We start from the raw sequence: 14,434 nt of genomic DNA on the forward strand, positions 1-14,434 counted from the left end.
GACGTATAAGCTATATTACATCTTATAAATATATAAATTTTCATCAAAATCCTTTCAGTAGTTTTTGCGTAAAAGAGTAACAAACATCCATCATAATCATAAACTTTCGCGTTTATAATATTAGTAACATACATTTCAGCGCTTCGTTATGACAATAATAGTGAATTATCAACAATATTAAATTACGTATACAAAGTTTCAGTCAATTCCATTTATTATTCAGTACAATTTAATCCCGTTATGAACTGATTCAAAAGTTACTTTCATATTTCGACCTAATTAGACTAACTGACGAGTAGAGTTGAGTAAAAGTTTGTAATAAATTAGGTACCCATGTCTACTTCGAGATTGGGTATTTACAAAACTGTCGGTCTAGTCTAGAAACTAATTCTGATCCTAATTACATTGATTTAGATTAATTTATTTGCCATGTAAAACAGTTTACAGTTAGATCGTCAGTTACAAAATTATAAGTCAACAGTAAACATTAACATTAAGATAAATTTAAATTTGACTTTGAAATGTAACATTTTCTTTCATTCCGTTTCATTTCATTCCGGAACTTTCTATGTTTTCTTCTCTACCCAATGGTTGTCTAGAATATATTGGTTAAACGATAAAATTGCCTTTGATACTTTATTATTCTGTAAATTATGTTCTTGCTTTGTATGTACCATTGCCACATTTCTGATGCAATTAAGAATAATCACTACATTGTATAAAACAAAGTCGCGGTTACTGTCTGTCTGTCCCTATGTTTAATCTTTAAAACTACGCAACGGATTTTCATGCGGTGTTTTTTAATCGGTAGAGTTATTCAAGAGGAAGTTTTATATATATAATACACTCGGGTGAAGTCGGGGCGAGTAGCTAGAAAATAAATAAAATTGATGTAAAAATAAAGAGATTATAAGAATAAATTGAGCTTCAATATACACAAGATTATGTATCTTCGTACGAAATTAAATATTAAGTTTGGCAACCCTGCGCGAGACACGATTCCTTCCTTCTGGTCCCTTGCCTGTGTTTATAGATTCACGTAAATTATGCGTATCGCTTAACATTGATTATTAGACAGCGGAGGGCGGAAACTGGAAATCCAAGCTATACAGGGAATAAGAAACCCTACGGGTGGTATTACTGGGATCGTTTATTACTTCATCAATCATTAACAGGTATTAAGAAACCAATAAACTTCTAATAGACTCGTAAACGTGCTAGGAATACTCCATACTACTGTTGATTACTATTGAGGTTGCCTGTCTTTAACTGAAGTTCTACGAATCGTCTACGCTGATTTATTTTATTGACTGTTCTGAATTGCGTCAGATTTGGAGGTTCTGTATAATGCGGAATGATCTACTGACAATAAATCTCAGGCTTAGTAATATATTGCATTAACTCGAAAATTTCAAATCTTACAAAATCGACTTTAAGGTCTTGGCTATAAAGTTGAATTCACAATAATTGTAAATTTTGTATTTATACAGTTTTTATTAAGCATGCGAAATTCAAATGTTATGTTAGAAAGCAGTACTTCTATAAATTTTACTTGTTGTTATTAAATATTTGGAATTAATGAAATTGTAAAAGTATTTACTTTACTACTTCCTTATAGTATAAAGTTGATTTGTTTATTTGTTTTTTACCTGATGATGCTTTAACTACACAATCAAGTGACACGAAATCTTATATAATCCAACTGATCGCTGTTTGTGCCATAGTATGTATTATAGAAGAGAAAGAAGAGAAATAAATGTATCATTAGGTAAATATACTATTAGGTAAAGTAATCTATAACAATTATTGTAAAAAAAGTATGTAGATGTGTATTATTATAGTGAGTGTAGTTAGTGTCTCTATCTATTCAGCCTAATCTCAGGAAGCTTAACAGACCGGCCAAGCCTAAACTTAAGCTTCACTTAATATTTGTTTTATTTTAAATGTGTTTACAATAAAAAGAAATAAAGAAAACGATACCGAGGATACTATTTTAATGTTTAAGCAATTAACAATAGATATTTTCTATCGTAAACATGTATTTCAGATATAATCGTATAATATACTTTTTATTTCAGTTAATGAATTTGTTTACACAGCAGAAACCAAATGTACGTAAAGTAATTCTATTAGTTTAATAATGTGTTCATAAAGCAATAATTTTTTTTTATTTCTCCGTATGTTTAACGCAACAAAAAACCTAAAGCAACTGGCATCTTTTATTGCTTATAAAACTGCTAGATTTTTATTATCTTCTATAATATAAAAATGAATCGCTAAATGTGTTGGTAATCTCGAGAATTACTGAACCGATTTCGATAATTCATTTTTTAGAAAATTAACACGACCCGGCGTCCTGAATAGCAGAATAAGTATGAAATAAACTTAAAAATTAAAGAATCGACTGTTAGGCGTTACGAAGTACGCCGGGTCAGCTAGTTTTTTATATATTTATTTCAGGCTACTATGGCCTCGTGACAAGTCAATAGACTAACATACATATGTAATAATAATATAAATAAATGTAAACGGCAAATGGTCACGGCACTGACGACGGCAATCTGTCACAGTAATGCCGTTATACCACCCCCTTCGGCCAATAGTCCTCCTCCATGAAGGTGGGCAGCATTATTTAAATACAGTCCAAACAAATAGCCATTTACATAATAATAGAATACTACAGCGATGTTTGAAGTTCGACCAACTTATTCCGATGGCGCTTAGACGTTTCACAGGAGATTTTGTTCCAAATTACTTAAGGCATTATAAAGGGTTTTCGAAACATAAACACCGCTTAGAGCTGTCAATTAACTAAGTTAGGTTAGCGTTATGGGTTTGACATTTGGCACCGAGCCTGCCTTCTTAGATTTAGGATTCTCTTGGCATACATATTAATCAAGTAAATTGGAGAACGACAGCGAGATCCGCTTGCAGCGACGTGTTTGAACTGAGTTGATTGAATATATGAATAATGTGTTGAAATGATAGGCATTTGGTTTTAGAATGAAGGCAAAACTGTCTGTAAGTATGTGTTAAGTCCAAAATTGAGGACAGATATACTTTTAATACGTTATAATATAATTGAAAACCCGCCGGCGCTTATGGTATTGTTGGAACCAATGAAAGATGATAGGATGAGCGTTGAACATGGAATAAGATCAACCCATCATAGAGCATTCATTAGGAATTAACTATGGTCGTTTCCAAAGGATACAAAGTGGAGTCCAATCTGACTGGACTCTGGTGTATTGCTAGGAAGGATGCATATATATTGCGATTACCTTAAGTAATAGGATAACGCTTCAAGGATTTCCAATGAAAATTTAGGTAATTTTTATATTGGAAGGTAGGGTTGAAAATAATATTAGAACGTTCATTAACGTGCATGAATGGATAAAAATGTCACAGGTATTTATATTATTTATTCCCAAATGTAACACATCTCGTTACACAGTAGCATGGCAATAGTAATTACAATTATATGTCATCAGCTAATTATGTCACAATTACAATTTTAATTATTTAATATAATAAATAATATATTATTATTTATATATTTATAATAAATATATATATATATACATATGAATAAATTTGTATAAAAAAAGCTTGTAAAGACTTATTTACTTTATAATTATCATCAATTCGTGATAATACAAGCACAAATTGGTTGTATTACGGGTGCACGTATTTCCGTGGTTCGAGTAAATCTCCAAAGATTTATGGGTGGAGCAATTAACTAAAAATCTATTTAATCATCCCTGGAGTATTTTACAAACTGTTTCGAATTAATTCCGTAACATTAGACCACTGCTTTAATACGTACTTAGTGAGCTATAAATTTTCAGTTGATTTTATTATATCCCGATTTCCGAATTCCCCTGGTGTTGCAGATGATTATGGGTGCCGGTAATCACTTACCATCTGGTGAGCTGCAACCTCGTTTGTCCCTTATGCTATGAAAAAAGTTCAAATGTCGTGCATATATAATTTGCCTATAGATAGGCACGACATTTGAGGAGGTATGTAATATCTCTCTCTTTGTTCAACTATGTTCCCAGTTTATCTGGGGTTGGGTCTCCCTGTACATCTGCGCCAGAGAACTCTGTTCTGGGTTGTCTGAGTAGTAAGGTTGTCCTGGTCCATCTGCTTCTCAATATTATGAGAAGGTAATGATAATTAATAGAACACTGAGTTAGGACAATAAAGAGTCCGTTTAAATATATTAGGCATCACCTTTACATATCGTCAATAGACAGCGATCCCCAAATATACACTCGTCAGAAGTCGCGGGCAACTCTAGTCCGAAATAAGTCAAGTTGCGAGACTCGTGTACATTTTTGATACCGTCCCCTGTCAGCCCGGAGTCTTCCCATATCAAAACCCTGTCACCACACACAATAACGCACGAGAACATACGCACAGTATAAAATCCGTATTTATATAACCACTGATTTAATCGCAACTTAATCTTATTTATACAATAGGGTATATTTTTGAGTAACTTTATATTTACCATCGTAGGTTTTTTATACCATACGAGATGAGAACGGAGTTGATTTTCGACGTAAAAACTTCGAACAAGTAGAACTGGGATAACTTTAATAAGGAAAAATGCATTATAATTATACCACATAAAAAAAAAATGGATTTTCAAATACTTGGATTCTATTTCATCTACTTTCATTCTAGTCTAAGATTAATAAATTATTAATCTTATGCCAGACAAAGTGAATTAGTCAAATTATATCTTATAGATTTTGCAAAGCTGTCTAACAAATTACCAATATACTTCAAAATAAATGCAGGTATGCCTTTACTTAAATTGTACTTCTGAGAATAATCGTTTGTTTTGCCATAAATAACGCTTAACACCCAAGAAAATACCATTTTATTAGGAACCTCATCCTTTTGGTATGTCGGTTGCAAATTTCAAATTATTTTGACACGAAAACTGGTTATCATAGCCACGGGTAGACCCAAACCTATAGGATTATCCTTATAATTAGGTCAAGGAACTCCTTCAGCATCCAATAATAATATAAAATGTATAGTAGGTACGTACAGAATAAATTATTTGAGTTTTCGATTTATTCATTACGTGATCAAATAATCTTAAGCTGCAAAATGGACGCCTGGAATCCATATTCATATGTTTAAAGCGTCGTTCCATGTTTCCGAGTAAAACTGGTACAGTCGGTATGTAAAACCATTCTCGTTGTAGCTAATATATTTTAACACAGGACAATTTACACAGCGCCATCTAGTACCAAATTAAATAGAGCTTGTACTATGAGTATTAAAACAACTGATAAAAATATTACAATAGATATTTTTTGTAAATTATATAATATACATAGAAAACATCTAGTATAATATTATGTAACAATCATACTCATGAATGCAGATGTTTGTACCATTCCAAAAATCAAACCTTAGAAATACCGCTAGTCCACCGACTCTCCGCATGTCTCTATTTTATACATATAAAGACTACTACTAACTAAAAAGCTACAACTGCACATTCTAAATAAGGAAAGAAAGTAAATAATGTATATGTAATATGCGAGGATCAAATGCGACATTATTGAAAGGGTAAATAGTCTACTAAGCTTTTTTTAAGAACGCAATAAAATCCTAAAATAAATGAAATTCTTCCTTACTACTAAATTTTCTCTTTCTTAATTGCATATTGGATATTTATTTCTTTATTTTTATTATATTGTTGTATATTTATTTATACTGTTATGTATAATGTATGCATATGTGATATATATTACTATAATAATTATGTTTATACATTCTATAATGCGATAAGACCGCCTTTTGTACCTACATTCTATGTATATTCTGTTTTAATTTGTATTTTTTAAAGGTTTTAAAATCGACGTATAATCTTAATTTTATAGAGAACATTAAATGTTTTACCCAATATAAGCCGTATAAACTTTTAATCGACGTTTAAATTTTATAGCCGCCTGTACATACGTACGTACATTCATTTGAAAATATAATGAGGACTGTTTTATCATAAATTGAAAACGCTAACGAAGCTGTTGATATGACACAAAGCGTTGTTTCATGAAATTGTTTTTGAAGAAACAATTATCATAATTTATACGTGAATTTCATTTATAAACACATTTCACAGCCTCTTTGGTGTAATGGTTTAGCACAGTGCTTTACTTCCGATGGTCGTGGGTTTGATTCCTCCTATTGTTCTGTGGTACAAGTATTTAAAATTGTGAGTATGATTGTTCGTACCGGTCTGGGTGATTTCTAGATGGTCGCGGGTTCGATTTCTCGCAACATTTGTATTCGTGAGTAAAATTGTTTGTATCCGTCTGGGTGTTTTCTATGTATATTATATATGTTCTTATAAAAAAACGAATTAAGTATTTATATCAATTGTCTAGTACTCATAACACAATTTCTACTTCGATTACGATTAGATGGCAGTGTGTTTATCGTCCGGGGACGTATTTTTATATTTTTTAATTGTTTATGAAACATTTTTTCACTCACTAATAAGCATTCTACAATGACACATGTATGATGTGTATACAGTTAGTGGGTACCAATTCTGAAATTTTGACCATTTTTACAATTCTTAAAAAGTTGTTTGCGTCCTCATTCTAACCTAATTCAGCTGCTAAGCAGCTCGTTTTGTAAGTTGTCTTTCGCTTGTAGTGTCCGAATGAGCAGTGAAATTATTACATAAGAGGCAATCCATCTTAGTTCTCTGGAATGGTAACGCTTGAATGATATAACATGTGTGACATAGAAACGTTCTGTCGTTAATTTAATTTTATTAATTTAAAATATACAGTTATTCATATATATTAGTCTAATAACCTAAAATTAAAAAGCTTAAAAAATATAATATGACGACTAGAATATATTATTAAAAGGGGTCCCTTTAGGCAACGTTCCGAAGATACTGGCGCGTTCCCTTTTTGAATAGCTAGACTAACTCTTTGTCCAAGGTCAAGCTCTTCGGTCTTCTGTGATATTGACTAACCTTTTCGTTATTTCTTTGAAAAGTCTTATAGCGCTAGGACCCCACGGACCAAGGGTCTCGACACCGAATGGGACAAAATCATATTCTAGTCTAATTATATAACAATGAACTCGTCCTCCTCTCCTCTCTTCTGCTTGCTATGCCCAACAGAGTTCATATTCTACTGTGAACTTAAGCAATATGAAATGCAAAGCATAAATAAATAATAAAAAATAGTGCTGTACAATGTATATAGGTTATCTTGTTTGCTACTTCAATTACAGTAAAAAAATCCTTTAGAACAGTTTATTTATTTATTTATTTAAGATTATGTAAGTTTATGTAATAAGGAAGCTATTCTGTCTATATACATTATTACAGACATTTTAAAGTTATAGTTCATTGTAAATATTTGTTTAATATAATTTGTTTCAATAAATATATATAAATTTTGTGAGTATCGTTACTTCATCAATCAAATTTATAATTTTCAATATGAACCTTTATACTGAAAATAACGAGGGTCTCGAAATAATGAAACAAAACACCCGGGTTTCTGCTCCAAACTAAATTGTCGATAAAAGTTTGCGTGAACAACATCTGACGGCCATTGGTACTTCATAATATTATAATTATATTTAACACTAGAGACACGCCCCGGCTTCGCACGGATGCATTACAAATATTTGAATTTCTCGGCTTGTTATATACTATAACATGCATGTATAAGCGTATAGTAATGATGAACGTTAATATTTATTCAAATAGATTAATTGAATGTATGTGTATTATTGGTAATATATACATTACAATTAATACACATACATCCGGAATTCAGAAACAATCCAGAAAAATGGAAACGGCTTAAGCAAGCTATTTTTTTTACTGTTAAAGATCGTACTTATCTCAGTCCCATCTATAACAGCTGTCAAGCAGCTTGCTTTATATCCATGCCATGTTTCGGTTATAGACAGTGAAATTACAGGATATGAGGCATGACATGTTTGTCCTATAGAATGGCAACGCTTGAGTAGCTCACCATAAGGTGAGTTGTCAACTTGTGAAGTGTTAATAAAACGGTGTAGGGGTCCAGTGGTTTAGCACACCGCCTTACTTCCGATGGTCGCGGGTTCGATTCGACGCACGGCACAAACATTTGTGTATGATCATTTGTATCGGTTGAAGTATTTTCTATGTATAATATATATGTATTTAGGAAAAAAAATCTATGTATTTGTATCAGTTATCTAGCACCCATAACAAAAGCTTCAGCTAGCTTAACTTGTATTTAGATGGCACTGTGTGATTTGTCCTAAGATTTTTATTATTATATATAGGAGCATAAAATGTTTGTTCCATTCCGGTTATACTATAATTCAAGAGTATCCTACTTGCCCATACGTGAAGAAAATTAGGAAGCACTAATTTAATTATAGGCACTCTAAAGAATACTGTAGCTACCAATGATTAATCATGAAGTGGCCCTACTAAGGAGTCCTGACATACGGTCAACGCTTATTAATACTGTATAAACCTTCCTTTATAGATTGATTAATAACGGTAGCAATAATAACTATTAATTATACTATGAATATTATCTACTCCTGGGAGCTTAGTGTGATTGAAATTGCAAATTCAAAAACTGATATTCGAATATTACATAACAAAATTTTGGTTGACAAAGCACGCCGAGAAACACAAAATATTGTATTTGGAAATACCTACCATAGACATAGAGTAATACAATAATGTGAATAAAAACATAAACTTATCTATGTATATATGGAATAGATCTCTTATCTTGTACGTGGCGTGTACAGCCTCGGTAGCCTGGCGATTTAGCACACAGTTTTACCTCTGTTTGTCACGGGTTCGATTCTCGCACGATTTGTATTTGTATTCGTGATTATGATTGTTTGTATTACTCTGAGAGTTTTCTATGTATTTACTTGCATAAAAAATATATCTACTTATTTATAGTACCTATAAAACAAGCTGTGGTTAGCTTGAGTCTAGACGGCTCTGTGTGAATTCATCTAGATGAATTCACACAGAGCCGTTATATATTCATCTAGGGAAAGAATATATAAAGCTGAGTGTAATCGATGGCAATCTAAATATATTTAACACAAAGGTGACTGACGTAGTGATCTAGACTGAGACTTTGCATGCATAAAGCTACTATGACGTAGGCATCCTCTAAGAAAGGATTTTGATAAATTCCACTCCTAAAGGGATAAATTAACGCGAGCAAAGCCGCTGGCAAAAGCTACTGTTTCTATAAAATTATCAATCGAATTTAAATTAAATCATTGAATATTGTTTGGACGGGCTAAATAAAAGTCCGTACTAACTGTTACTGGAGCGGGAACACAACTATTTTATATTTTAATAAAAACCAAATACTAGTAAAAATGTGTATTCTTCCCAAAAGGGCTCATAGCGAGAGAGTAACAAAACAATATTAGTTTGTCAAAAGTGATATATAAAAAATATAAAGTTTATAAAAGAATGGTAGACAAGCTGCCAGTAACACCAACTATATAAACTAGGATCAGTTGTACAGAACTGAACAATCGATAGCTACTTTGAATTATGTACTTATTCATTTCGTTATTCGGTATGTTTGGTCTTCAGTAGTATCACAGATAACATAATATTACATAGTAGTATTAAAAAAGCATAAGTTCATTGACGAAAGATGTAATTTAATCGTGTTTACTGTTTTCAGTTATTGTTGTACGTGTGTTCTCTTTATTATTGTATTATTTTACCTTGAACGTGACTTTCATTATAATGTAGAATGTTAAAATAATATTTAGCTACCTGTCATACAAGGATACCACATTTTATATACAATGAATCATTCTTCTAAGGATTAACATCAAATGAACGGTATTTTTATGTTTTATTTATGAGGAAAAGTACGCGCTTCGTCATTTGTAATAAAGAGAATTTTCTTTGATTCTATTTCTTATTCAACTTGATAAAGCTTGAGACGTTCTTTGAAATGCCTTTTAGTAAAAAAAAGTACTTATGTTGGTAATGCACCGCCTACATAAATCTTTGTTTAGAATATTTTTGAGAGGAGAAAATGCTAATCATACGAATTATTATTACAATACAATACGACTATGTCCAGGTAGATACACATTCGTGTAGTATAATTGAGATTGGGAGTATTATTGGAAGATTAGAGTATTACCTGGGAATGACCAGCGCAGAATTGCATTCGATGGCGAACTCTAGGGGATACCTATGCTGGATAGCAAGACAACTTTCACGTAACGGTGTGAAAATGATTAAATAAAATTATCATAAATATTATGTAAGAAAGATTATTAATTGAAGGCTATTATTATTATTAGCTATTATTATCATTATTATTATACAAGTGTATTAGTAGATTAAAGTTTTAATATTAAAATTATTTTTATTAAAGTTTTTAATTTAAAGAGTAGGTAATCCAACCCGCCTTACACACAAATGGTCGTGAGTGCAAATCTGGCCGACACCTACAAAATTCTGTGTCAATTTTCATTTATTATTATTATTTATAATCTTTGGACATAGAATCTTAATAACGTCTGAATTATGTTCGAATTATGAACATATTAGCGACAACTACTTGAAATACTTGAATATAATATATGATTACATAATTGTATGATGACAGACCTGAAAAGAAAAACGTTACCAAAGCACATATCATCCACATCATTAGGTATATTTATTTATAAAAAAATGCACGATTTACATAATAATCATAAATGGTTTAGTCTACAAGTCGCGCCATTGATCCGTGAATATTACACGTTACAGTTAAAGGACGTTACCCTCGCTACCTCAGCAATTGTGTAAAAGTATACTAGCTGTGCCTCGAGGTTTTATTCGCAGTTTAATTTAAAGAAAATGTCTGCCGCCTTTTTCCCCGAACTACCATCATAACACGGGTCGCCCGGGTTATAACTCCGCTTTCACTTAGCATTTCTTTCGACGTTTTTTTTTGCTCAGTTAGAATTTCACTATCATGTTAAATATAGCCTTTAAAATATTAACTTAGTAATGAAATAATAACCCAGGACAATTCACATAACGCCACCTGATTACTCTTGGGACTAGGCGGTGGTAATCAATATATATATACATAATACACATAGCTATACTTAGTATACATAGGAAACGTTTAGAGCAATACAATCATACCCGTGAATACAAATATTTTTAGTGTGCGCGGAATCAAACTTGCGACTATCGGAAGTAAGGCGATGTTTAAACCGATAGACCACCAAGGTCGTCAAAACGGTTTAATATAGTTCCAGAGGTTAGCTCTTTCGAACAAACATCCGAACTTTTCAGCTTCATATATTACTGTAGATTTAGATATAATGATACCTATAGATTTAGTACAGCTTCCCACGGGAAGTTTGAATTTACTGCAACCGCAGAGGCATTCCGAAACCTCGTATGTGTTCAATATTCTCCGATATTTGCTGATAACCGCAGTGCTATAACTAAATACCATTATTATGTTAGATATGTGTAAATAATTCTTTAATTACACGCCTTCAAAAGAAAAAATGAAATAGTTCTTAAAATAAGTTGAATTATCGTTTTTTTTCGAAATATTTTAATGCTGTTGATCGCAACTGGCCTTGACAACTACACCGAACGATCAGGGTTGAGTGCAGATGGCATACTGCATCCAAATCCGCGGAATTACTTATGGAGCAGCTGAAGGCCAACTCTTGCCTGACGAATATGATTCTACTCTGAAGGAACCTCTAAGGTTCGAACCTAAGCTAGCTATCGTAATTTCTATCTTCGTTTGAATTGGATGGAGGATCGATTGGAGGTGTTTTTTTTACTGTATCTAAGTTTCTACGGTATTTTTAACAGAACGCATAGTAATTTTCATAATAACAAGCCATTGTTATTTTACTCTTCTGTGATGTAGATGGAACATGGATGATGCTCTAAGATTAGATCGTCGATTAGAGAAGTCGTAGTCAAAATATAGATTACACATATGATATGAGGCTTTATATAATAAATAGCATACATATTTGGCTGTTTACAATTCATACAGACGTTTGGTTTTCATTAACATTCATGTTTCGTTATGAACGCAGAGCACATAACCGTTGGAAAGCTTTATTTAAAATTAAAATATAGCTATGGGAGTATTTACCCCAGTCTGTTAACAAAAGTTTGTTTTGCATAATTACTAGACCAACAAAATTTCACGCTAATTGGAATTAAAATAATGATTTTGGTACCTGTAGGTATAAAACTATTATTATTATTTATACTGCTTATAGTAAACGACCCAAATTTAATTGAAAATATATGCTTTAATATGTTTAGAGTTGATAATAAAATGTACCCGAGGAGATTTTATATTAGAGAGAACATTATATTATCAGGTATTTATTACCTGATAATATAAAGTCTCCTTGGGTAATTTCTATAAATATAAATTAATAATAATTCTGTATAATATAATAATTTCTAGACCAATCAAATAGCGCTGTTCTAGACTAAAGTTTTTCTATCGAGTAGCATTAAAGAATTATTAGGTATATTGAAATATTTATAAAAAAATGTAATCACTACTCATAGAAAATAATAATGATATACAGTTCAATAATATAGCATGATTTTTACTCTTTTACATTATCCTCGTATTTATTATACTTGTATATATTACTAGCTATCCGCCCCGGCATACGGGTACAAGTATAGGTATTAAGTATTATATTTACCTACATATAAACTTTACTCTTGAATCACTCCATTGCTAAAAACTGTATTAAAATCCGTTGCGTAGTTTAAAAGATCTAAGCGAACAGACAGCGGATGTGACTTTATTTTATACTATGTAAAGATGTCAAAGTCAAAGTCAAAAATTATTTATTCATATGGGATCGACACTTTCGGCCCCTCATGCAAGTGATCATTTTAACACTATTACTACCTATGAATAAAGAGATTAGAGTTGTTATTATTTGCCTTTCATACTGAACTGTATTTTTTTTCTCTAGATGAATAATTTCTTTGCTCTTTTCGACACGAGAGACTGAGTATTTCAAGCCTTTTTGCGGTGAAATGAGGAAAAAACATGTCTTGCCACTCTCGGACGAGGGTGGTTTTCTTGTTCCGTCTTGAAAAGATAAAGTCAGTTGAAAAGTAATACAGGAAATTGAAGGAGCTAATGCCTTTTTTTATGTATATATATTCAGGTATTTTATAATTGTCAATGAATGTTATGTATAGTAAACAATATAAAATATTTTAATAGTAATAACTAAAGAAACTTGGAAATAAAATTAAAAATTAAAATCATTAGGCGGTAGCCAGAAATCATAATAACTTTTATTCAGCATTTAAAAATTTATATGCTCTTCAAATATATTATATTTATTTTATTATTATTATAGATATATTATTTGTATATATTATGAACAATAAAATAGTATTTATTACGAATTAAAATCAATAAATATATATTTATATAACAACATATAATACAAAGGTAGAGTAAATTCAATATGTTTATACAAAATGGACACGGAAATATGTTTTTTCAATGCAAAACCCAACCAAACTGCTGACAAAGGCCATCAATCTATTCAATAGACAGCGAATCTATTGTAATTCATATTGCCGATATGATAACAATGGATCCGGGAAGGTAAACTAATAAATTATTCTCTGTTGTTCCAGAGTTTGATGACGATTATCAAGTTTGGGTACAGTCTGGTGGTGGTTACGCTGCTGTTGATGATATGGGCGTCACTGGCGAGAGCTTTAGACGTGAGTATCTCATTATTATTGAAATAGGGATTAAATTAGTTGGTATTGAAGTTTTGTTTAAGTTTAAATGTTACTTGCCGATTTTGCGGGACTTTCTTAATTAACTTTGACAATCAAGTTGAGTTATAACTAATGGTAAACAGTAATCATCACCTATATACATAAACACCACGGATATCACTTTATCATGTGACGACCGTAGTCACTAGTATGCTGCTTGGCTGCTAGGATTTGTAAAAACTATTTTAAACTTACAGTTACACGTGGACCCTGGACATCCGCCATGCCTTTTCCAAGCGCTATGTACGTGTTCCAAGCCAGCTGGAGACCTGGGCATCGTGACCTGCAACCAAGTGCCTATATACAAGGTTCCAGCTACAGTGAACAGTTCGAAAGTATTCATGTTACAACTTACAGGGAACAACATTAGGGATTTGGAACCACAGTTCTTTCAAGCTACAGGTAATATTTTCTACAAACTGAGAAATTAGTAAGCTACGCATTATAGTTAGCACACAAACCTACATGGTAATATTTCGTCAACTTAAACGAATATTGAAGTAAAACAATAGATGGGTAAACAATAAATACAATAGGCATACTTGAAATCTTGTGGTC

The 14,434-nt window shown here is 31.8% G+C and overlaps 1 protein-coding gene across 1 annotated transcript in view; it reads left to right on the top strand.

The window, feature by feature from the left end:
- The window catches only part of LOC131851988 (chaoptin), a 73,849-nt gene that overhangs the window by 37,984 nt on the left and 21,431 nt on the right, over positions 1 to 14,434 (top strand). The window contains exons 3-4 of the mRNA XM_059202548.1: positions 13,727 to 13,816; positions 14,074 to 14,278. Of these exons, the coding sequence (XP_059058531.1) occupies positions 13,727 to 13,816; positions 14,074 to 14,278 (295 nt within the window). The remainder of the gene's footprint in view (positions 1 to 13,726; positions 13,817 to 14,073; positions 14,279 to 14,434) is intronic.

This window comes from Achroia grisella, unplaced genomic scaffold (genome assembly GCF_030625045.1).
Source record: "Achroia grisella isolate CSIRO2021 unplaced genomic scaffold, CSIRO_AGI_Agris_v1 utg821, whole genome shotgun sequence".
NCBI classification, from domain to species: Eukaryota; Metazoa; Arthropoda; class Insecta; order Lepidoptera; family Pyralidae; genus Achroia; species Achroia grisella.